General features: G+C 39.2%; 1 protein-coding gene across 5 annotated transcripts in view; it reads left to right on the top strand.

The window, feature by feature from the left end:
* Nucleotides 1–1,337: 1,337 nt before the first annotated feature.
* Nucleotides 1,338–24,503, top strand: part of SCN2A (sodium voltage-gated channel alpha subunit 2) — a 75,651-nt gene continuing 52,485 nt past the window's right edge. For 2 of the 5 annotated variants that reach the window (XM_077785016.1, XM_077785018.1), the window contains exons 1-2: nt 1,338–1,674; nt 21,978–22,297. In XM_077785016.1, the coding sequence (XP_077641142.1) occupies nt 22,031–22,297 (267 nt within the window). In that variant the 5' untranslated portion in view covers nt 1,338–1,674; nt 21,978–22,030. Of the gene's footprint in view, nt 1,675–20,377; nt 20,472–21,977; nt 22,298–24,503 lie in introns of those variants that run through there. The other 3 variants (XM_077785014.1, XM_077785017.1, XM_077785015.1) reach the window with 2 other exon arrangements.

Genomic DNA, 24,503 nt, shown 5'->3' on the forward strand with positions numbered 1-24,503 from the left:
ACAGCGCCGGCTGAGGGTAACCCGGGCCCGCTTCACAAAAACCGCTTACGAGTGCCAGCACGTCTGGATAAAGCAGTATTTTAAGGACAAAATTCCTTAAAGTCAAACTAGAGCGCATTTTTTGGTGGCAACAGGATTTCTAAGAATCTCAGTCCATGCTTGCACAATAGGTGTTTTGACCTATTATTATCGCTGCTTGCACTATTTTTGTATTTGGGGAGTCCTTTCAGGGTCCAAGATCCCATTGTAGGGTTTGAACAAGTATGAAAATGGGTCATTCTCCTGGGACACTCCAAGGTTTTGGGATAACCGTGATGAATGGTTTAAGCTGACAAAAATATCTGTCATTACTCAAATGGACTGTCTCTTCAGCTACTCCCTTGTGTTGACAACACTAACTTTTGTGATTAGATAGATCATGGATCCCAATTATAAAGTCCACGGTTTTCATCTAAATCCATTCCTAGTTAACTTTGCACTTTTTTTCCTCACCGAGGCCCCATGTTTTGGTATGATTAAATCTTCCTCCACAGCTGAGAATTGCTGAGCCAACCCCACATGCAGGTGGCTGCTAGTTGTGTGATGTGACAGAGCAGGTGTATGTGATAGAAATAGAAGATAAAAGTAGAAACAGTCAGCTACACAGCATTCCAGTATAAGGTATCCTTTAGTAACACTAAATCCAACACTGCTATTATAGGACTTGTGGCTAGAGACAACTGGGGTGAGGCGGTCAATTTTTTACATTAGTCTTTTACAACTAATAGTATCCAGAATAACAAAGATCAGTTCTAAGATGCTATAAAATGCAACGGAGCCTTGGATTCAAGTAAAACAGATCACCCTAAACACTCTTTATTGAGCAATAGCGTAATAGTCCTTGCTAGATCCAAGCATCCATTCCTTCTGTCTTACGTAAGAACTTTTTTCCCTTCTGGCTTTCAATAAATATATAAATATCAATTGCGTTTTGCATGATCAATAATCAAAGGAAAAAAAACCCAGCATGCTTATTTGCTACTATTTCTGTAGTGGAGAGTTCTGCACAAAGAATGATTTATTTATTTCTAAACAGAACATACATCAGTACATAGTAAAATAAAGATATCTTGCAGTACCTTGAGTTTTCTGCAGTTACATATTACAACATTATACTGATGTATTCAAATACCTCATTGTAAAAAAAAAAAAAATAATCAAATCGTGTTGTCTACTTTAAATGTCCAGTCAGCTCTCAAGAACGGGTAGGCAGTGCTCGGTGCTGCTGTATGTGAAGCTGTGTACCCGAGGGTGTGCGGGCAGGGTGTGCGGCTCCAGCGCGCTCGCTCCTGCCGGGAGGTGGAGCCAGCGCGGAATCCGCTGCCGCTTCCTTTCCTCCCTCTCGCTCGCCCCCCTCCTTTTTTTCCCCCACAACCAATTTTCTGATCGATGCTGGGATTCAAGGAGTGAATCTCAGAACAGGAAGCAGGCGAAGAGACTACAGAATACTGCAGAGGCGCCTTTGTTGCTTTTATGGGGAGGTTTATTTCTTTGCTTTTTCATTTCAGTGAAATCAAGAGTTTACAAGCTTCTTTGCCCAGGAACCTGTACCTGCAGTAGAAGGAGCCTCTCATCATCTATCTACAAGTGTATGGATATTTCTTATGCTATGATTTTTAATCCTCTTTTAATCAGGTAAGGCAACATTATATTTAATTAGAATGCTAAAAGCAAACAAATTCTAGGTGGTTTTTACCAAGATTCTTCTCTTGTGGTGCCACACCTAGTTTTCAATTAATATTAATAGAGCAAGAGGAGAGGAAATAATAGCCATCTTTGCCACTGCATGGATTTTTCATAGCATTTAATCAGGTCTTAGCACAATAATGAAAAATGATGTTGCTCTTTGCAGCTTTTTGGTTCTATGTTTTTTTAAGCTTGCATGTTTATAATAAGAATTATTTTTGAGTTTGTGTTTTTCATCCTAATTGTGGCAATATGCTGCTGTTGTTTTAAGGTGGTCATCCACAAGTGTTTTCTTTTTCTCTGGGAAACTATATTGGTGCTGTATTCTGAATACGAATTGGAGTGTGTTTTAAAGCACAAAACTGCATCCCTGGGATTGCACAATTTTGATGCACTTGTATCTTTATAGCATTTTCAGGGTGAGGCTCTCTTTACTTCTTAAATTTTTTTTTTTTTTTTTTTCTATGAGGCATAGGAGATTTATAAGATTCTCCCCTCCCTCATCTCCCAAAACAGCCTCTCCCTGATGGAAGACAGAATGGAGGACTTGTCTGTGACTAAACATGGTTTTGCACTGCTGCATATACCATATGAAACACATCTGTTTTGTGACTTGTTTTTTATATATAAGAATGAAATTTTTATTTTGAAATTTCATTCCATATTGCATGAGAGAGAAAAAACATTCCTCTCATTATTTTTTTAGAAGCATGATACCCACTGGGAGAGACAGCAGAATGACTCAGGAGGTGGGAAGCTCATGCAGCACCCCCTGACTCTTCTTTCAAACCTTCTGGTCTTTTTTCTACCATCCCGTAATTGCACCAATAATGGTTTTAGTTGGGAAAAACAACACAGAAATGCATTGACTTACAAAGTCATAGATCAGAGAAGGGGCTCAATAGCCAGTTTGTGAAAAAAACAGAGAATGTGCAATCAGTTTTTTCCCTGTTGCTTTCTAGTATAAGGTGGTAAGTAGCACTTCATCAAAATTTTCACACACCTGTATAAAGGCAAACTTTTTTCTTTTTGTGGTGGTTAGTGAAGCAACAGAAAATTGCCTGTTGGGATTTGAATGCTCGATGCTGTGTTGGCTTGGGATGATTCCATAGATACAAGTGAAACATTAAGGAGGTTCACACACATTCTCGCCATCTCTGCAGGTTGCCTGCTTAGCTGCATTTTTCTGATCAATGTTTTCAATATGCATTATCTTGGTATGGCTGAGCCATTGCAATGTCTGAAGGTCTCTTCACTAGATGGTAAATGTTCCTTCATTATTGAACGGATCTGAAGAAATGATGAATGATCATATCCAAATGATCTGCAATTTCCTCTGGTGACAAATGCATTAAATAAGTGATGCTCTCATATGTCTATAGGCCCCAATTCAACAACAAACAGACATGTCAATGGGATGACTCATGTTCTCAATATTAGGCAAGTGGATAAATACCTGGCTCTGTTCTCTTGATTTTTTGGACTGCACCGATTTTCAGAGAAAAAATATTTGTAATCACAGAAATTTTGCAATGCTCATAAAATGCAGTTAGTAGGTCAAATAGGCATGTAGCTTCAAAGGCAATCTTTAGATGAATTCTTCTGTTCTAAAAAATAAAATAAATTGAGTTATCATAGCCCTTAAAGGAAAATATTGAAGCAGAATACTTGCAGATTTTGAATATATTTATTGTGAACATTAGGTCTTGGGAAACAGAGGCACATAAATGGCTGTATCATATCAAAGCATGATCCAGTTATCTTTCACTAGGAATAAAGTTGGATATTGATGAAGGAGTTCAAGCATAACTTGACCCTAAGAGAACATTGACTCTCCCAATGTTGTGTGGAACTTAAGTATAAGGGCTATTAAAGCCTACTTGTTATTTTTGAATACTGAATTACTCTAACTGAAGTGTACTTTGTACTCATATAAGCATCAGATCTCAATAGCAGAAACCATCCTGCAGCAAGAGCAAGAACAGCATCAGTTATGCTGCCTGGGCTGCTTCCTTGATTTAATCTCAGACCTGGATGAATAGATTTGTGTGGTCACTACCTGCAGCCCTGCTCCACCCCCAAGTAGCCCTAAAAACTCTCCCACCAAAGGGATGGAGAGGACACTGAAATCTAATATAGTCTATCTGCTTGACTCATACCTGGTAGCAAGAAATGCAACCATAATCCTGTTACACACTCAGCTCTCAGATGGAGCACAAAAAATCTCAAGCAAAATTTTCGCATTGCTGCTTCCAATGTTTTAACGCCATAGGCATGCTCCCACTGGCTTCTTCAAACCATGGATCCTTTGCAGCTGCAGAGCCTGGTCTTGCACTCCCCCTGAGTGGAAGCAACCTCTTGCCCATCAGAGCCCTCCTCTTTCTCTTTCTTTGCCCTTGCTCCCAGCTTGCCAAGCAGACATCAGGAATCCCAGGGCCTCCTTTCTGGAGGCTTCCTGAAGTGACTCAAATAAATCCATTTCTTGTACCTTCTCTCATCTCATGAACACCCACAGTCCTAGAATTGCTGGGTGAGAAGACATTTCTGCCAATGGTCACTTGTATCTCCTCTTCCTCTGTTACTGTATTTGAAAGACAAATAATGTACCTCATTTCCTAGAGATGGTAATGAGGAGAGGCAAATGATGTTGTGAATTACTAAATGGCTTAAGAATGAAACAAAAAACAAAACAACAAACAACTGAGGAAATAATAACTCTGTACTTAATGCATACTTGGGAAGATATGCTGTAAAGAAGGTTTGGGACCAAAATACTGATGGAGGACAATGCAAAGAAACATTGAATAACTATATTCACTCTTTCCACTTCAAATTCCAAGTTTGCAACTTTACCTCTCTTATTTTTGCTTCTGAACCTACTATTGTTCCTTTTCCAACCCTTACCTCCAACTGAAGTTCAGCTGCTTCCTCTTTCTGCCTCTTACTGGTTTGGGACCAGCAGAAGGGCTTTGCTTCCACTCCTGCTTTCAGTGCTGGGTGCCTCAGAAGTTCTCAGTATTAACTGTGCTGAAGGGGCTGTTCTCTAAGTATTTATTACAAGCTGCTAAGAAGCTTTTTCTGAGCATATCTAGAAATTATTTTAGAGACGTGTTAAATGGCCAGATTTCAATAAATTTAAACAGGAACAACAAGACTCAAACTCATATATTGCCTGAGCAGCCTACTTTACACAATCCAGAATAAATAGATTGTAGCAAAAGTTCTCAAAAAAACTGGCTGGAAATACATTTTAATGCTGCAGTATTACTGCCATGCTTATTAAATAAATACAAAACCAGTTTTTAGTCTTCCTATTAAAAAACCCAACAACATAGACTCATCGTACTTTCCTGTTGTTTTTTAAACTTGTAGATTAGGGAAATAATACTGTCAAACTTTTTCCAATAAACAGATTAAAAATGTACTTTTTGTATTAAATGGTGAATTTTTATTGTTATAAGCATTCAAATGGAAAGAGGTTATCTGAATCTGCATTGTGAAGTTGATATTTACTTTCTATTTTCATTGAAAGAAATATTTCGCCATTTATAGTGCCACTAAAGAAATAATTTAAGTATAGACAATTAGTATTTGGCAAAGCTGAAAGCATTATGAAGTGATTTACTTGATGGAAACATTAAGCAAACAAAATTCTGTCAGGTTGTTCATACTATATGGAAGAAAAAATTTAAAAATAAAAAATTTAGCAATAACTTGCTTTTATATCTTGAGCTGAAGTTCAGTGATTGTTCCATGTGAAGTTTTCTTAGGTGCAATTGCAATCTTTCTTGCTGCTTGATTCTTTACTTGGTTTCTGCTGATTTTGGCCAGATGAATTGTTGTAGCTAATGCTAATTGGGCCTCACCATCTTTCTGGAGGTCCTCACAGGTGGTTGCCATTATGTATTAAAAATGCAAACTTCCTTCACCAAGCAAGAGGCTCATGTTCAATAATGCTTGCTCCATGCAGGGTACAGCTACCTTACCTGCACAAACTGAGGACGTACAGCATGAGCAGGCACGCATTTTGAGATGATGGATGCCCATGTTTTGAACATACAGAAAGTGATTTTCTAATGTGGCCTTGTTGTATGAGAGGGGGTCCCTTCATCTTATGACATAAGGTGCTGATTGTCTGATCTTAAATTGAGTTGTAACATACAGCTTTTGAGTAATGCAGATGCCAAACCACCTGCTGTAGCCAAAATATTGGGTACCATTCAACACTGCAGTAAAAAGCAGGATGGCAGCAGGTCCAGCCAGCCTTTAGCTTAGCACTTTGATTTCAAAGGCAGCATTTGTGCTGTATGGAACTGCACAAGCCTACTTGATTATTTTGGCCTGCTAACTTCTGACTCCATAGCATTCTGGTCACTGATACTGAGCTAACTTAGTTAAAGCTACAACGTTTCCCCATCTACTGCTGTCATTCCTCTCACAGTGGGGTGAGTGTAACTGAATTATTACCAGCAGGCTTTCACAGTGGGGCAGAAAGAGCCTTCCTATCTGAATGGGAGGTAATTATACGTATTTTTTTTTTCTATACCATCTTTTCCATGTCTCACCATCCTCAGTGTAACTGCAAAATCCTCCCAGACTTTGACCCCAATGTAGTTTTGTTTCATGAGAAATGTAAATGACTCACTCTGAAATTAGAAGTCTGACTCAAGTTCTCTAAAGCAATACACTGTGTTCTAGACTCACCCATTTGTCTCAGTAGGATAATAGATACATTAGGAGCTGGATTCCATACATGTATACAAAATGGAGACAGATACATGCAAGAAAATTTGACAGTCTGTGATCTCAAGAAAAACAGCGGTCAGAGTTTCATGGATTATAAACTGTGGGGAACAAGGTTAGAAACAAATGTCCTTTGCCTGGACGCTGGGATTTGCAGTTAAAAATTACTTCCATAAACAGGTGCCAGCACCTGAGTATCTAAACAAGCCATGTGCTTAAAGTATCTGGAAAATTTCTAGACAAACACTATAATGAAACAACGACTCTGCCCAGGATAGTTGAACTTTGACAGCCTATCTCTAAGTATGCTAATTGTATTTTGTGTATAAGTAAAACATTTGTACAAAAGGCAAATGAATGGAAAATCCTACTTCTTGGGCCACAAGGCAAGCTTTGTTAGATAAGTCTTCCCTCCTGGAAGTCTCTGGCAAAGTTATTTTAACTAGCACTGTAGCACACAAGGTTGTATTCAAAGAGTTTAACAGGTGTATTTGTTGAGTGTGTGAGTTCCATGTGTTTTCTCCTTGCTGAAAGTCAATAATGCAACCATGGAAACTACAAGATAAGTACTGACACCAGGCAGGATGAAAAAATCTTCCATCTGTAGTTGTGTTAACCTGAAAGCAGACATGGGGCAAACACTGCACAATTGTTTGCAGATTGAGGCTTTGATGATGGCTGCACAAACACCCTGTGCAAATGCATTCACACAGGTTAGATTTTTCAGTGCAGAACCTGGTTTCCATTTTGTAAAATGGGTAGCACCACAAAACTGTTGACAGTAAACAGCCTCCAAGGTACCACAATAATACTGCTGAATAGTTCTCCTAGTGAAGCAATGGGAATTTGCTTTGAAAATACGGGGATGCAGGTTGAGTTCTACTTTCATTTGGCTTCTGGAAAATACTAATAGATGAAATGGAAAGCACCGAATTTTACTTTCAGGAGCAATAGGAAGATGGAAACCTTTAAAGTTATTCAGGATGTCAATTTGATTAGAAAGAAATAGACAGTAAATGTTACTGGGCCACACTTAAAAGAATCACTTTTCAACAGAATAACATTTTACATCTTGCAAAGAGTTTGCTTTTGTAGTTATGTTGACTAAACATATGCAACAGTCATAACATTTTTAAGACTTATTGTTTCAAATTTTTTATGGTATTTTCATTTATAGTTAACATTTAAAGTGCTTCACAGCCTGTACATTTGTGACCATAAAAAGGTATTTCTGCTTTTACCAGATGAAATTTTTTGATCTTTCATCTGAAGCAAAGCTTTGGCCCTCAAAGCCAAGCTGAAGGCAGGCTACTCTCACACAGAGAAATCTGGTACTTTACTCCACTAGTATTCTTCAGGGGAAGAAGATTGAACATAAGCCTCAGGGAATGATGATTACCTTTAATGTTATATGGGACACTTGGGTGTTATTATTCATGCAGATATCTTGCTCTGTGGAATGGCAGAGACTGGGAACTCTGGAGAAGTGTTCTCCATTGCTGGGAAAGAGATTATATAGCTTTTCTCAGTATTGACCTCACTTCCAAATTAGTTCATGGATTCACACATTCTCAAAATAATCTGTCCTTAGTGAGAAAGATGAAGGATATGATGCAAAAATGGAGTGAGCTGGTGAGCTGGTATAAATATTGTGAGGATGGGCAAATGGCTTTAGAATTGTGGTAAGAGGAAATATCTGTGAATCTAGAGAAGAGTGACTGATGGGCAAAATGCAGTCCAATATAGGGTGGGGGAAAGAGAGATTTTAGAAGGGTATACAAATTGAGTTTATATGAAAAAAAAAGTTGAATACATTGTAAAGGAAATATTGACATGTGTATCCATGTTTCTGTATGGAAATAAGCAGTGTGGTGTGCACGGCTCCTGTGGGAAAACGTCCTTGCAGTGGTACAGTTCCAAGTTGCAGGTGATGCTGTGAGCAAGGCATGATTCTAAGAACTCTTAGGGGAGCTCCTGTATTCCCTCAAATCAGAACCTGTTTTGCTGGCTCAAATATAGTGGGAATGGAAAAACTCTCCTGAGGAGGTTTTCAACATCTGCTCTGTTGTTTTATTCACACGTACCAACAAATGCAAATTGAGTATATAAAAAAACCTCATACACTTAGGAAATTATTCTGAACTGGAAAAAATTATCAAACTGAACAAATTTAAGTTACAAGTAGTTCAGTTACAATTGGCTGCAGTTTCATTTTAGCCTAGAAATTTGTAGATTGTCCTCAGCTATCCTTCTTTTCCCCATAATTATAAAATATTATAATGAACAAGCCTCCACTACTTTTTTTTTTAATAAAGTTACCTTAAAACCTCATCTGCATTTTTAAAGAAAGTGACTGAACTTTAAAGCTGTTAATTGTTTTCTCCCTCTTATGAAAACAATCAGGAGCTATAAAAAATTAGTTTTGGGCAGATATATGATGTAAGTATGCAGCTTTCCATTTCTGGCACATTTCCATACTTCTGTGGCACTTCTTTTTTTCCTAGCATTACCACCCAGGAAAGTGATGTCCAAGTATGAAACAAGGCACCCATTTTATTGCAATAATACTTTGCCATATGGTACTTACTAAAGGTTTCTCATTAATTTGGTGTGTTTCAGTGAGACTCTTCTTAAATCAGGGAACTGGTATAATCCACACTGGGCAGAATGTCAGAATAAGCACTCATAACCATTCCCTCTGATCCTGCCCTTATGAATCTGCATTGCTCCCTCAGGCTTTTCAAGTTTCTTGATCGAATAGTGATTCTACCTTCCTGCTCTTACTTAACTGCATGTGTTGGCCACAGGACTTTGTCCCTTGGGATAAATTGATCCATAAAGATGTTTTCATAGTGTTCAGAATATTTTCAGTTTATGTCTTGATATGACAGGTTTTGAGAACTATAAAAGGCAAACAGAAACTGGGCCTGGTAGACTATTTCAGGATTTTTTAATGGCATTTCTATTTAATTGTGGACCAATTAACTACTCTGTTTCCTTTCAGAGAGAAAAAAAAAATCTTCTAAATTTAATAGAGACTTGTTTAATGCTTTTTAATGTTATATATCTGACTGAACTTTTCATTACCCAGGGAAACAAGCATGCTGGTCAGATCACCAGGGAGTAGTGATGATATTTGCTCTCTGCCTTTGCATGGGACATGGAGGGGATAAAGGTGCAGCTCTAAAGCTTTCTAACAGTTCCTGTATGATGGTCTGGGAAATCCTATATAACCATTTGGCTGTGTTCTGCACAAATTAACAACCATATTACTCATCATTGGCTAATTTCATGCTGTTTGGTTTAATTTTTCCCTTTTGGTTGCCAAATTTTGAATATATATCCAGTTTTATGTGTCTCCCACTGATGACATCTTCATTTAAAATACATAGTTACTCAGCTGTAGAGATGCCTGTAGTGTGAAGCTTTGGACAGTTGGCAGAGCTGTAATACATAATAACTATTAAAATTACAGTAATTAATACATATTGTTGAGTACTACAACAGGGATATTCCATTTTCCCCTGTCTCTATCAATGTGTATCAGAATGCAGACTCCATATATTTTCATATGACATTCTGGTTCCCAAACCACACGTGGTGCTGCTTCTTAAAAGACAAAATGAGAACAATGGTAATAGGTGCAAAATAAGTGGCTGATATTTAGTAAGGAGGTCTAGAAGTAAAAGGATCTACTAATTAATTCACACTTTAAAAAATCATATTAGAAGTATGCTAGTAAGTGGCAGAATCAAGCAATCAGTTGTGGATTAAGGCTATCTTTACATTCTAGAAATCACATATATGATTTGTAGCCACCTGTGAAAACAGCAGTTTGAGTGAATTGCCTGCCATCAGGCAGTACTGAGGACTCATCTCTTGCTCCTTCTAATCAGTCCAGAGAGACAGGCACTTCTAGGGCATAACTTGCCTCATCTTAAGGTAGATATCTGAAACAGGTCAGAAGAATTGCCTTTTACAAGACTTATTTTTTTCCAGAAATATGAAAGGAGTTCAGATTGGCTTAGATGCAGATGCCAATAGACACAGGCATCTGATGCCAGAGAAGGCAAACCCTACTTGTGGCATGGCCAGTTCTCCAAGACAGCAAACAGATCTTGCATGAAGGACACAGAGTTATCATCCTTCCTTCCCCCTTCCCACCAGTCACTTCTCCTGATCCCTGTGCAGCACCAACGAATCAAGGAAGTCTTCTAGAAAACAAATCTCACTGCTTTTAAGGGCTCATCCATATTGTATACTACATCAGACAGTGAACATTGCATTACAGTATCTACTGACAAGTGCACCAAAACTAAAGCAGACCTCAATTCTATGCAGTCATTTCAGTCCTTTTTCCTACATTAATAGGTGCTTTTTTTATGGGCACGTTCATACACAATTCTAGGGAGACCGTGTTGATACACATATGAGTTATTGAATACATGTTTACACATACTTCACACAGCTCCTGTCACATTTATTAACTCATTTTCACATCTTTTTGTCCATCCTTTCGATTAATTCCAGTCCAGTTATCTCAGGTTTTTATTCCCTCTCTTGCCCATTCATCCCAAGCTCGTCTGCTTTCTCCATTATGCTACCTCCTCCGCTGCTTCTGTTCCCCAACCTGGTCTCTTTTGTATTCAGATTGATCAACCTGGATGAACTTCTTTATCATAATAATCTAAAAGTCTTTGAGTTTTTCATGTCTCTGCAACCAGCCTGCAGGACTCCTGCAGCCAATTTTGAGACAGCTGCTTTATCCAGGCAGACAGTTCTTACACATATCATTTCCCTGGAGGTTTCTTATGCTGCCGGTCTTCAGTCTGAGATATGTCTCCCTTTTCCTTCTATATTTCCTTCTGGGTTTTTATGTTTTTTTTTTTCCTTCTTTGTTCAAGTTAGTTTCTTTAATAGCAAACATACAAAATGCTTTAAAACAAAAAGATGAAAGTATTCCCATTCCTGGGTCAGTAGAGTCCACACAGACTGACTTCAGTTGAAGGAAAATTACCCTCAGATGGACAACAAAATGTTAAAGTGTAATTCACACTTTTAAGTCTCTGAGGTGTTCTTTCAAGTACATGCAAACTAATTTTTCAAAAATGTTCAACTCTAGGCAAGTATTATAGATACTATTCCAAAAGAAAAAGTCCCAAATTCAGAATGTGCCTTCTTCATGCTTTGAAAATTGGCAGCTATAAAATTTCAAGGGTAAAACATAGCTGTTTTCTTAGAAATAGTTTCACTTGAGTTGAAGCTTCTCTCCAATAATTGTTCTGAGGCAAAAATGTAAAATTTTAGCCCCAGCACTTCAAGTTTGGCATAACCGAGCAAGAGGGGAAGATTAAAAAAAAAAAAAAAAAAAGTAAAACTGGATAGGTCAGTGTCAAGTATCTCAGTAATAAACAGTACCATCAGCCCCATCTGCAATTAGCATGAGACATCACAACTTGTAACTAGTAGCTGGCTTGGTCCCATCTGCACTCTGTCCCTAAGGATATAGTAAGAACTGCTAACCATAAACCATCATAAGACTAAAAGAATATTTTAAAATAAATATAAAACGTCATCTGTGACTTAATTTCCAGAATCACTGAGACCACTTTGCTTCTAGTTTATTTGAAGTGGCATTTTACTGAAACAAAGCCAACTCTTCCATTCCAGTGGCAAAGGGAATCTAGTGGGGACCATGAATGAGAAAGGAAGTTGTGCTTTGTAGTTGTGCTTTTTTGTAGTTGTGCTTTTTTGTGTGTGTGATTCTCTCTCCTTTAGAGACCTTAATATGCTTCCAGGTGCAGCTACATAGTAGGTGCATGAGTAGTGCTTATGAGGAAACATTTTGTGGCATCCTGCCCTTGAAGGTTGATAGATGTCCAGGGAGTTAATGCTTCTTTCAAGCTGCATTAACTCCTGCAGGAGCCCCTTGGCAGCTGGTGCTGTGCAGCTGCAGAGAGCCTGTCAGCGTCGGTACCGTTCCCGGGGGAGAAATTCTCATCTGTTATCCATGGAGATATTTGTTTCCCCCATGTGGGATGGTCCTCATGCTTTCTGTGTCTATTGTGTTTTGGGTTTGGAAGTTTCTCAAGAGGCGGTTTTGTTTGTCACTAGTCAGCTATCTTTGCAAATACAAGCCTATTTATAAAATGCTCCTTTCAGATCCAGGTCCTTTTTAATTTGCAAAGTTACAAATTGGACATGAACACCCTCACGTCTTCTCACATATACCAAGTCAAAACTCAGGGTTTTGGCATGTAGTGGATGAGATTAATTTTTTATCAAATATATACCAACAGCTTGAAATGAGTGGAGATGATGTAAAACTGTCCCAGCACCCCACTCCCCAGGTCCGTTTCTATGGTTTTACAGTCACCGTTTCCTATTTAAAAAAGCCCCACAACACACCCGCCCACCCGGAGCAGGGGAATTGGCTGCTGCAGGCGGTAGGCAGCATGGCTGACTGTATCCAACACAGACGGTACACGAATCTAACTGAAGGAGGGACGGTGATCCCCCGGTTTCTTCGCGCCCTGATGGTAAAGCCTGAATTGGGCTCGCTCGCTGTTCAGCTCTTGGCATAGCGGGGAGGGACCTGGCCCGGCGGGGCTCCGCTGTCTCTCGCTGCTGGCTCCGAAGGGCGGGCTCCCCTCAGCACCCCCTGCACTTCTGCCCTAACACCTGCTCCTCCCCGCCGCTCCTGCTGCTGCCCCGCCGTGTGAGCGGGCCGGGCCGGAGCAGCTGTCCCTGCGGAACGGGCCGTGTGTCGGAGGAGCTCTGCGGAGTCTCCGAGCCGAGGGCGGCGGCGCTCCCCCCGCGCAGCGCCGTGCCGCAGCCGCCGGACCGGTTGCTTGGCAACCTCCCCCGGGCGCCGCGCCATTGCGGAGCCCGGCCGCCTCCCGGCCGCCTTTCCGCCCGGCCCCGCGCCTTCAGCCGCACCGCGCTGCCCGGCCTCCCTCGCCGTGCCCGCGGCGGGGCCGGGGCTCAGGGCGGCGGCTCGCCTGCCGCACCTGCGGCGCCCGCCGGCGGGGCGGGCTGGGCGCTGGCGCCGGGCGGGCTCCGCCCGGCTTCCCCTGCCTCGCTCCACTCCCCCTGCCTCACTCCACTGCCTCGCTCCACTCCCCCTGCCTCACTCCACTGCCTCGCTCCACTCCCCCTGCCTCACTCCCCTGCCTCGCTCCACTCTCCTGCCTCGCTCCACTCCCCCTTGCCTCGCTCCACTCCCCCTTGCCTCGCTCCACTCCCCCTTGCCTCGCTCCACTCCCCCTGCCTCGCTCCCCTGCCTCGCTCCACTCTCCTGCCTCGCTCCCCCTGCCTCGCTCCACTCCCCCTGCCTCGCTCCACTCCCCTGCCTCGCTCCCCCTTGCCTCGCTCCACTCCCCCTGCCTCGCTCCACTCCCCTGCCTCGCTCCCCCTTGCCTCGCTCCACTCCCCCTGCCTCGCTCCCCCTGCCTCGCTCCCCCTTGCCCCGCTGCCCTGCCTCGCTGCCCTGCCTCGCTCCCCCTTGCCCCGCTGCCCTGCCTCGCTGCCCTGCCTCTGCCCGCGGGCTCCCTGCCGGCCTGTTGGCGCTGCCCGGTTGCAAGGAGAGGGTGGGAATGTTTTGCGTCGAAGTGGAGGCTGCTCGCAGCCGTTCATGGAAATGGAGGGCTCGGTCCGTGCCCCTTTGTCCCTTGGTCGAGGGAAGCTTCGCCCGGCTTCCCTCTCGGATCCTGACTTGGGCTTATGTAAGCGATAACCGATAAGGCACAGGCTTATTCATAGGTTATGTTTGCAGCAGAAGACAGCAAGAGGCGATAAAAGTGGATTCGCAGAGTATTTCCCACAATAATGTATCAGTAGATTCAGAATAATTACTTATATTCATCCAAAACTTCTAGACAGATGTTCTGGGGATGTTAGAATCTTGCATCTACCTGGTGCCTTGTATCCAGAAGGATATAAATTATATATGAATTTTCTGTAGCCATGCTGTAGTTAAGATTGACTGGAGATTTCATTCTAAACATCTTTGCATAATGCCCATACTGGGAATGCTAAATTCTGAGTTCTGGTTTGTCAGGAAAGAAATCACAGCATGTTTTATTAACAGCATAAGTAGTCAGCATATTCTCCTATTCAGGCATCTGGAAATATCTAGCTCATCCCATGCATATGGCACTTCTGTTATCATTACATCTTTGAATTGTATATTCAGTCTCCCCACACAAACACACTAAAAATGGATATATCTCTAGCCTGACACTTACACAAGACTCTACTTGTGGGGATAGTTTCTCACTATGTGTTTCAGGGCAAAGATGGATTTGAAGAAGAGCCCACTGCAGCTAGATAGCTGAAAGGCTGTAATCAATCAGCTTCATTAGGGATTTGGTGAATACTCTTGCATTGTCTTCCCACATTGCTGTTTGATTTGGAGACAGTATTTCTCTTTTTGTCAAGGGAAACTTGAACTTTTGTTTCGAACCTTTCTTGGATTTAAATCAGCCTTGGTTTTTTCCTGTGGTCAAGGAGCACTGGAGGAGATCATTAGTCTCCAGAAAGCTTATCTCACTGTATTAAATAAAAAAGTTAAGAATGGTATTTTCATCAAGTGAAAAATCCAGATTGTTTAATACTAGAAGGAAGGATTTAAGGGCCTCTCATCTTGAAAGACAAGTAGGGGTTTTGTTCGTGCACTGACATTTGATTGAAAATCAGCAATTTTTCAAAGGCCGTTTCTAATAAAAGAGGAAAATAGATTAACTCTAACAAATGCAAGTCATTGCTAGTTATTGGTTGACAGTAATTAAAGATGATCATTCACTGATTTTTACCATTTTTTTCATAATTCTTTGGAGTACATCTTGCCAGATACCTATGGATAGTTTCCTGAAATAAGTTTTAAAGAGAGTAAGAAAATTTATTTGAAGGACCCCCAAACTTTCCCAATATGGATCTTTGTATATCTGTTATCATATTATATGATCCTTGCTGCACATTTTTCTTTAAATGCTGTCCTGATGTCCATGTTGAAAAGAAACAGGTGATCCTGGTCATTTTCTGATCTTGGAAGAGCAAGCCTGAGGCTGCTGTAACTGAATGGTAGCCTAATTTGATATTAGATTTGCTAGTATTTAGGCATTTTAATGCCTTTTTGCCTTTTTATTCTACTTATATGTGTTCTACACCAGGTACAGGATCTGTGCCAATATTTGTTGACTACAGTTAGAGCCCTGTTCTGCTCCATTATTCAAAGCTCTGGAGATCCATTTGTTCATACTCTGGTGCCTTAAGCCTTTTGAGCTTGCACTTAGGTGAAGTACTACAGGTAGTCAGCTAGTCCTTTTCACTCTAAAGTGAGAGTATATCTCGAGACATTAAGACTCCTAATTTATTTTCTTAAGTGTGATAGATCAGCTCTTTGATCTTTCTGAAGTCTGCCCAGTTATGTACAGTTTTCAACCAGACTACTGGTCTGATCTGGCTAAAATGCAGAGATGCAGAAATGCTCAGGCCAACACAGTGGGAAATGAGCAGGCTTAGAGTGGGTGGAAAATGCGTCTGTCCTTTCTGACAGAACTATCTCATATGGGCTTAAGGTTTCAAGTAGTTTCTTGAAGCATTTTCAGAGGTGACTTGCTAGTTATACATCCGTCTAAAATGTTGGAAAATGTGTAGGAAGCTGTGGTTTTATATAGCTCCTGTAAGAGCCATTTGGAAAGATTTTTTTTTGCAGGAGCACCTACTGTTCAAAGTGCACGATTCAGTACATCAATATTGTATGAAGGGACCTCTGTCTCAGCTGTGGCTACTGAACAGACAGTGGAGCATTGTATGAAACACACAAACCTCAAGCACAGGAGAACTGATGTTTATTTGCTGTCTAATTTCAGCAGCGGAGCAGTGAAAACATAAATCTTAGCAGAGGTACAGCACCAGCTCGAAACCTTCCACCTTCCAACAGGGCAATGCCATGTTATACAATCTTTCATGCAATTCTGTGGAGTGCTGACAGCTTCCTTTAGGCCTGGGGAGAAATATAACAGATGAAGCAGCGCAAAACAATGAGAAACCTACACTTATTAAGACCCTAAAATAGTGAAGGCCTGTTACAAGTTTCTTGACGCTCATCCTGATCAGTTTGGCTGCAAAACTCACCACTGATCTTTTTCTTCCAAGGTCTGGCTTTTCTTAAAGTCCTTGAAAGACTGTCATATGTCTACTCTGTTAATTCCCTTTTTTCACTGGTAAAAAGTTTTCCTAACAAACCCTCTTGTGGCAGTTTAACGCCACAACCTGTTTATCTGTATATTAGACAAAAAGAAAACAAATTCCTTTGCTTCCTTGGAAGAGCTTTTTGGACATATAAAGACAATCATTGTGTCTTCAATTGATCTTTTCAATGTAAAATTATGACAAAAAGAAATCTTACATCTCCCTGGAAGCTTTCAGATGTAGGATCTCTTAGAGCCTACATTTCCTTGGATGCTTTATTTCTATGGTCTGAATTATTTTCATATAGTCTAAGTATAAAATGTAGAACTTATATTTCTTCAACTGCATCACATTTTGAGCCCATTTTGTTGTTTGTCAGGACACTTTGAATTCTAATGCTATCCTCCTGTTTAGTTGTAGCCCTCCCAGTTTAATGTCATCTCAAAGCTAGCAAACATGTTTTCAGTCACCTAGATCACCATGATTAATTTAGTAGTATAGTAGGAATTGTAAGCATCATGGGGGGAAGAGGTGACAGGAATTCTTTAGATTCAATGTATTTGATTAAATGAAATGAAATTAATTTTGAAAAACTATTTACAAGAAGAGAAAGCTCTGCTTAGGTCTCTTTTGCTCTTTCAATTAAAATACTATTTTATTTTAGACTGTATAATTAATGATGTTGTTTAATTATTTAAGATTAAGGGTCTTAGAGTACTATTGACATATTTTGCAAACTACAGTAAGTAGCACAGTAACCTACACTTTGGTCAAAGTTGCTTGCCATTATTTTAATTTTGGGACAGATTTTATTTAAAGTTTAATTTATTGTTTCAGCAAAGAAATGGAAATATGCCAATGTAATTTGCTCCTATCACAAAGTTGTAAGGCGTTGTCAAAGACTGAGCAAGCTATTATACAGAAAAGACTAGATGAGCTTGATGACTGGTGTTAGTGGAGCAAGATGAAATTCAGAACTATAAATGAAAAGTCATGCAATTAGAGACAATCTAATATTGTACAGGGACACACAGCTGGAGAGTAAAACGATCACAGAACCACAGAGAATGATGGCCAGTTGCCAGTTGTGCATTTTAATGCTTTGCTTTGCCATTGAACAAAGACAGTTTTTTACACATTTCTGAGGAAAAACGGATAATCTATTTTCCTTCTAATTTTATTAATCAGGATTGTCTGTAAATGAAGGCTCTTAGGATGTCACGAAAAGATTTGGAGGTTTCTCTTGGCTCTGTCCTATCAAAAATCATCCACCCTCATCTAGAGTTTCTTTACATGTGACACTGAACGCTTCTTCATCTCTACCCTCTCTGTGGGCCTTGTGTTTTACCAGATGAGTAAATGACAAGGTCCATCTCAAGCTTTCACACATGCCACAGTAGAGGGAAGATGGATACTGTCAGTGATAAAATTGTTCATAAGATGTACCCATGGCTGTAGGTGGGAAGCTAGACAGCAGTTGGAATGACTTATTACCAGAATTGCTATTCTTATTTCATGTTTATGTTTTAGGTAAAGTTTTTACCATGTTCACACAATAGTTCTTAAACATAGGCTATGTTGAATTGGGCTTTCATTGATATTTGCTATCTAATTTAATAATTCTCCCTTTCTATAATAAATTTATCTGTTACATTTACTATAGCTATGTGTAGTAAGGATTTTTTTTATTATTATTTTAAGGATTGTTACAAGCTTCTCTACATGTATTGCTGTTGTCTCATCTTTAGAAGTATATATATTTTTTCTTTTTAGACTGCAAAGCTGATATTGCATTTCCTGTGTAGTCTGCCTCTCCAAAATACTTGTTCATTTTTCTTACAGCCTAGTAAGTCTGTAGACCCAAGTCTCTAGAGCAATAGGATACAATGTCCCTTGGCTATTTCCTTTTTGTCTTCTGTTTTTGTTGTCCTTCCTCACACTGTGCTTCTAGATTGTATAGCACTGGTGGAAATCAAAATGAAATCTATGGTAATTTCAGACCCTTACAATAAGAAACAAATAATCAGATACTTTCACTTAATAAACTATTAATGGAAGAATGAGGCACCTTTTCCATATTGTGTGAATTAGCCCAACTTTTCAGGTACTTGGTTTACTGTAACTTTCATATATAAGCAGTTGCCTACCCATACAAATAAATTATCAAAATGCTTTTGTAGTTAGAAGCTCCTCTACTCCTCCTGTGGATCTGTGCTGTCTCACAATCATATTTTAAGACTTTAAAAAAGCCCCAAATAAACTGTAGTCCTAATTAGAGCCAGCCAGGAGTTTTCATCCAAAGCTTCTTAAGCAAAAAAATTGGTTACATGGAATTATTTGTAAACTTCTTGTTGATTTCTTTGAATCATCTGTGAAAACAGAAAACCGTATCAAATGAAGCACTTTTCTAAAAAGGCTTTTAATATTATTTTTAAAAACTGTGTAATATTTAAATGAATAAAACCCAAATCAATACTTTTGATGTGTTTGAATTATAGTTCTTATTTGGCACATTTTGTCTTAGTTGCTGGAAATTTCAAAAACCTTATTTTGACCAAGTCAAACTTCATTCTCTCACCACAATTACAAAAGGAAAAAATTATCAATATTTTTCCCTCTCTTAGCTGTCTTTTTCAAGGCCACAGTGACATTTCTTCAGCTACTCTATTAATTCCTTCTACAATGTCTCTCACTTTAGATTGACCTTTTGCTTTTTATTACTTTCCACACCTTTTTTTTTTTTTCTGTGCTCTTCGTGGCTGAAGGAAAGGAGGCGGCAGAGAGTAAATGGCTGCCAGAAGATGTGAACATACAGATACAGCAATGTATCTTGCTTGCAAAGTTTGGAAGAGATTTGGGTATGTGTGAAAGAAGGAGAGAAGAGCGAGAAGGTTGATGGTGAGGCAGGAGAGAGATAAAAAAGTTTTATTGGTGCAGCAGGAGGAGAAAGTACAAAAATTGGTAAGCATGGAATATACAGAGCAAGCAGAAGAGTGGAAAGAAGTAGAACGGTGTTTTGGTAGAGTGGGGCCCAAAGGGGGTGTTCTACTGATTTGCCACAGAGAGTGGTTTACAGTGCTCCCAACCACCTGCTGCAGCAGGGAGCAAGAATAGATGACTTCTGTGCAGGAACTCGCTGCTGCAGTGAACTCTCAGAAGTGCCCTCCTTCCCTCCCATTGGTGGCCGATCCGCTTTTAGAAAGAATGCACACATATTGTATGCATTTATTTTAGAATATTTACACAACTTATAGTTTGAAAGAATCCAGACTGCTGTTAATACAGTTTCAGCAATTGTTTAGGTTATATACCTTGCCTGTGTAACCTCCATTTTTTGATTTCTCTTACTTTGCTATCCCTCCTACTTTCTTTCTTTCTCACCTTCACAGTTTTAACAGCTATGGTCACATCAGCAGTAGCTGCTATGTATTCAAAAGAATTTTTGAGAATCTTGAGACTTGACTGGTTATATAAAATCATATATTTTAGTCCAAGAGTCTCAGTTTAGGAAAGTGTTTAAGCATGCAAAAATTCTTTACCATTTCTGAGAAGAGTTTATGAGTATATATCAGTTCCATCTACTGGCAATAAGAGTTACAGCATTTAGTAGGCTCACACAGGAAATGCCAGACTTTACTTCAATATCCAGGATCCTTCAGCAGGAAGTTAGGTGTGGTCTGTAAAAGGAGAATTAAAAAAAAAAAAAAAAAAAAAAAAAAAAAAAAAAAAAAAAAAAGGCTTGATGGAATTTTAACTGCAGTCTTCCCTGGTGCCATTCCAAACCTACATAACTGCAAGATTCTTCACTGGTAATGAATTTTTAATTGTTTCCTGCAGTATTAAAACAGAATTATGGAATTATGTTTTTATTTTATTTTTTTTTCCTTCTGTAATTAGAAATAAAATCTAACAGGATTCTGCTGTAGGGCCATTTTCATTTTCCTAATGAACCTTCCTGCTGCTGGTAGTCAGTGCAGCTTCCAGCAGCAGTTTGGTACAGACCGTCCATGACAGAATGCACCAGGTGCATTTGCCTGCAGTGGAAGAGCATGCTCACAGGGAGACCTGCAGGAGTTGGGATGTGTGTAGATTGTGTAGGTGTTAGTGGCTGTGTGCATATGGTTGAAAAGGAGGAGAAAGCATCATGTTGCAGCTTATTTAACAGCCTTCAGAAATATTAATTTGTTGCAACTGTGCCAGAGTATGTGTGCTAAGCGAGACAGTAAAATAGGATCTGGCTGATTGTATTAAAACTTTTCTATCATTTTAATCTGAATATTGTTTCTGCATATATTGTCTTACTCAGAATATTTTATTTTATTGTATTTGCTATCTTTTTAATGTGCTTACTCAGAAGGATGCTTATGAAAAATTCTTGTAGGCTACAGCAGAAATCCTGTTTGCAATTTCAGATCAAAGTATTTGCATTGGGAATATTTTCCACTGTTCTTTTTAACTGAACTGCCTGAGACATTAAGAAGAGATGATCCTGCTCTTGCTGGTGAAATTTGTGAAATATATATACAATTGATATGATATCAAACATAAAATATCTAAGTGCAGGATGTAATGATTAAAAATCTGTTTTGTTTAATTCAGCAAGTCTTCCAGTGTACAGTGTGTTGCCAGGCAGGGGATCTGAATACAGGTGCTAATGCCTGAACCCTGTTTCCTGAGCTGGCAGTTCGGCAAAGGCAGCATTTTTGTACTCAAAGAGAAGTATTGCTTTCAACTGATCCTTCTGGCCTTACGTGGCAATAGTGGATTCTAAGAGTCATTTCTGGTCCATATAGCTAGAGGAAGGACTGGTCCGAGATGCAGCTTTCAGGGTAATAAAGAGCTACATTGTCTGGAGTCTCACTCAAGACTGAACCAAATACTTCAGAACTGTTGATTCCTCACACTGAATGTAGTGGAAAATATCTCCTACTTTATTCATGGAAATGGATAACATTACCCTTGGTAAAGGCAAAAGATGTTATTGTATGTGACTTTTTTTATCAGCTTCTAGAATTGACAATCTATTGGTGCAAGCACTAAGTGAATTTTAACTTAAATGCTTTAAGAATTGATACCTCTGAGACAACTCTAAGAGGCAAGTTGCCAAGAAAAATTGTTTGTCTTGAAATAAGAACAAATTTAAAAATTCATTTCATGGCAGCCTCTTTTGGATGATAATACTGAGTTTAACAAGATGTCCCTCACAAAATTCTGAATTCTGGAAATATATGTATTCTGAAAATATAAAATACTTTATATTGTTGGTAGCTGTATTGTTCTAAATTTTTTCTGCTTTTTTTTTTTTTTTTTTTTAGCACATTTTTTATGAGAGAAGCTAAACAGTAATTAAGAGGTGCAGGATGAAAAGATGGCACAATCAGTGCTGGTACCACCAGGACCCGACAGCTTCCGCTACTTCACAAGAGAGTCACTTGCAGCTATTGAACAGCGTATCAATGAAGAGAAAGCTCAGAAATCCAAACAAGAGCGCAAAGATGATGATGACGAAGATGGCCCGAAGCCAAACAGTGACTTGGAGGCAGGAAAGACACTGCCATTTATTTATGGTGACATACCTCCAGGAATGGTGTCCGAGCCCTTGGAAGACCTGGACCCATATTATATCAATAAAAAAGTGAGTGTGTTGTATTTCCATCAGACTTTAAGAAAAATAAATAACAACCCTTCAAAGACATAGTATTTCTATTATTTTTGACCTAGAGCTTTCATATAATAATTCCCCCAACAGCTGATGTGATTTGCAGAAATCTCCACTCTAAGAACAGAAATTAGTAATGCTTATGGGACCTTATAGATAAGTAAAGATGCACTTAATTTTTTTAAATAAACCTGGCATTCTATTAAAACCTGTAACTTTCAAAGTTTTACACACAGGAGAATTGAAGTAGCAGCACAGGGTTTATCTTTAGAATAATTACTAATTGCTGTGTTATAGTTGTGAAAGTTGCAGGTCTTCAATATGAAATCCTTTTCAAAGGCAGCTACGCATCCTCTTACTAGATTTCTTCACTGTTGTGAAAAGTTTAGGTTGCATTCTCTTTTCACTGGGAAGGAAAGGGAAGTATGTAAGGATAATTTCTCAGGATATGATGATCATCCTGATCCATATTTACTCTATAGTGGCATCATTTATCCAGCTTAGTCTGGGTGAAAAAATTTTCTTATCCAGTTCTATTTTGTTCCATGATTGTTTTCAAAGATGAGGTGTTTAAAAGAGGGACATAAATAAAGCGGAGGTAGCAATTGCACTTGGAGTGTTGACAGAATGTTACATAATTAAAAAAAATATTTTTATGGAGATGTTACTTAAAAAAAAATCCACATATTTGCTTTGATTTAAAGTAACAACAACTGCTGTGGCCAGCACAAAAGTGTTGAACTTTAGACTAGTGTCCAGATGGCCTTGAATTTCCTCCAGATTTTCAGTCCCTTTGATTTTGGCATCATATGTATTTCAGTCTCATTATTCTACTAAAAAAGAAGAATTTTTTTTTCCTGTTTTCATAATTTTTTTCTCCTGCTTTCTTTTCTTTCCTGAGGAAACTAGCTAGCTAACCAAAACAAGTGAATTAAAAAACAAAACCCATGAAAGTGAAGAAACTGGATTCAAAGAAAAATGAAGAAAAACTCCAAGAATTGTTATGATTCAAACTCAGACTAAGAGAAAAAATGCAAATGAAGATATTTCCTGCAGGAATTAGGGGTATGCCTCATCAGTAATATGTTGAAACAATAGCAATATAGGCATACCATGAATAACTAAGCAGAACAGCTCAATAAAAATCAGTTGTGCCTTAAGTGTTCATTACAGAATTTCTAAAACTGAATTCATGTACAGAGAATCATTACTTAAATTTGAAAACAGGTTTTTCAACTAATTACGATGTTTTGCTTCCTTTACTCAAGTGATTTACCCTGTTGAAGTCTGGAAGGCAAATAGGATTTGGGTCAAAGTACCAATTCCTTTCCTTAATACTTTCCACATTCTGTAGTAGTAAAAAATCTGAATTCAATGCCAGAAATCCTAAAGTTAGAGCATGTATCATCATGCTGTGGAAACTAGAAGAGTAGTTTTGCAATTAAGTGTGGATGTGAAGTAAAATCCTGCTGAATAGCTTGTTCCTGATTGAGAAATGCATAGCAGTTGTCATGATCTTTTCCAAAAGCATTGTGGTTTCCAGTAGGAAAAGCAATACTTCAAGCTGTATGTTGCAATCATATTTTCTCCTGTTATTTTTCTTAGCATTCTTTGCATATTTTTGAACATAATTTTTTGGGTCAGGCTCCATTTTAATTTTTTAGCCTAACTTGATGAGTCAGCATAACACAAATGCTACTTCATCAGAGGTTTTGTCAGAGTAAAGGGAACAAAAAACATACAAACTCTGATAACTAGAAGTCCTGTTTTCATTAACTCCAGGACTAATAGTAGGAGAGTTAAAAAAATCTTCATAGTAAAGACCATGTTACAGACTCCTGTACAATAAAACATCAAAGTACAGCTTGAGAATCACTAAGTATGGGAGAATGCAAACATGTTACATTTGGAACCACTGATTTTTATAATTTATAATTTATTATTTCACGCAGGGAAAGGCATTGTAGTTTCAGCTGCTCTATTTGCCACACCTGCTCAGAAAGAAGGGCATAATCTTGACAAATGCTGCCCTCTGATTTCAGTTGAGTTAGATCATGGCCGTTGGCAGTGCTCCAGGTCTGCATGGCTTATGTGCCCTTTGGGCTTCCTAGGACTGCCACAATGTTATCTAGATCCACTTCCTTTCAAAAAGCATGAAAGTCATCCAAGTATAGAAAGAAGA

The sequence above is a fragment of the Lonchura striata genome, chromosome 8 (genome assembly GCF_046129695.1).
Source record: "Lonchura striata isolate bLonStr1 chromosome 8, bLonStr1.mat, whole genome shotgun sequence".
NCBI classification, from domain to species: domain Eukaryota; kingdom Metazoa; phylum Chordata; class Aves; order Passeriformes; family Estrildidae; genus Lonchura; species Lonchura striata.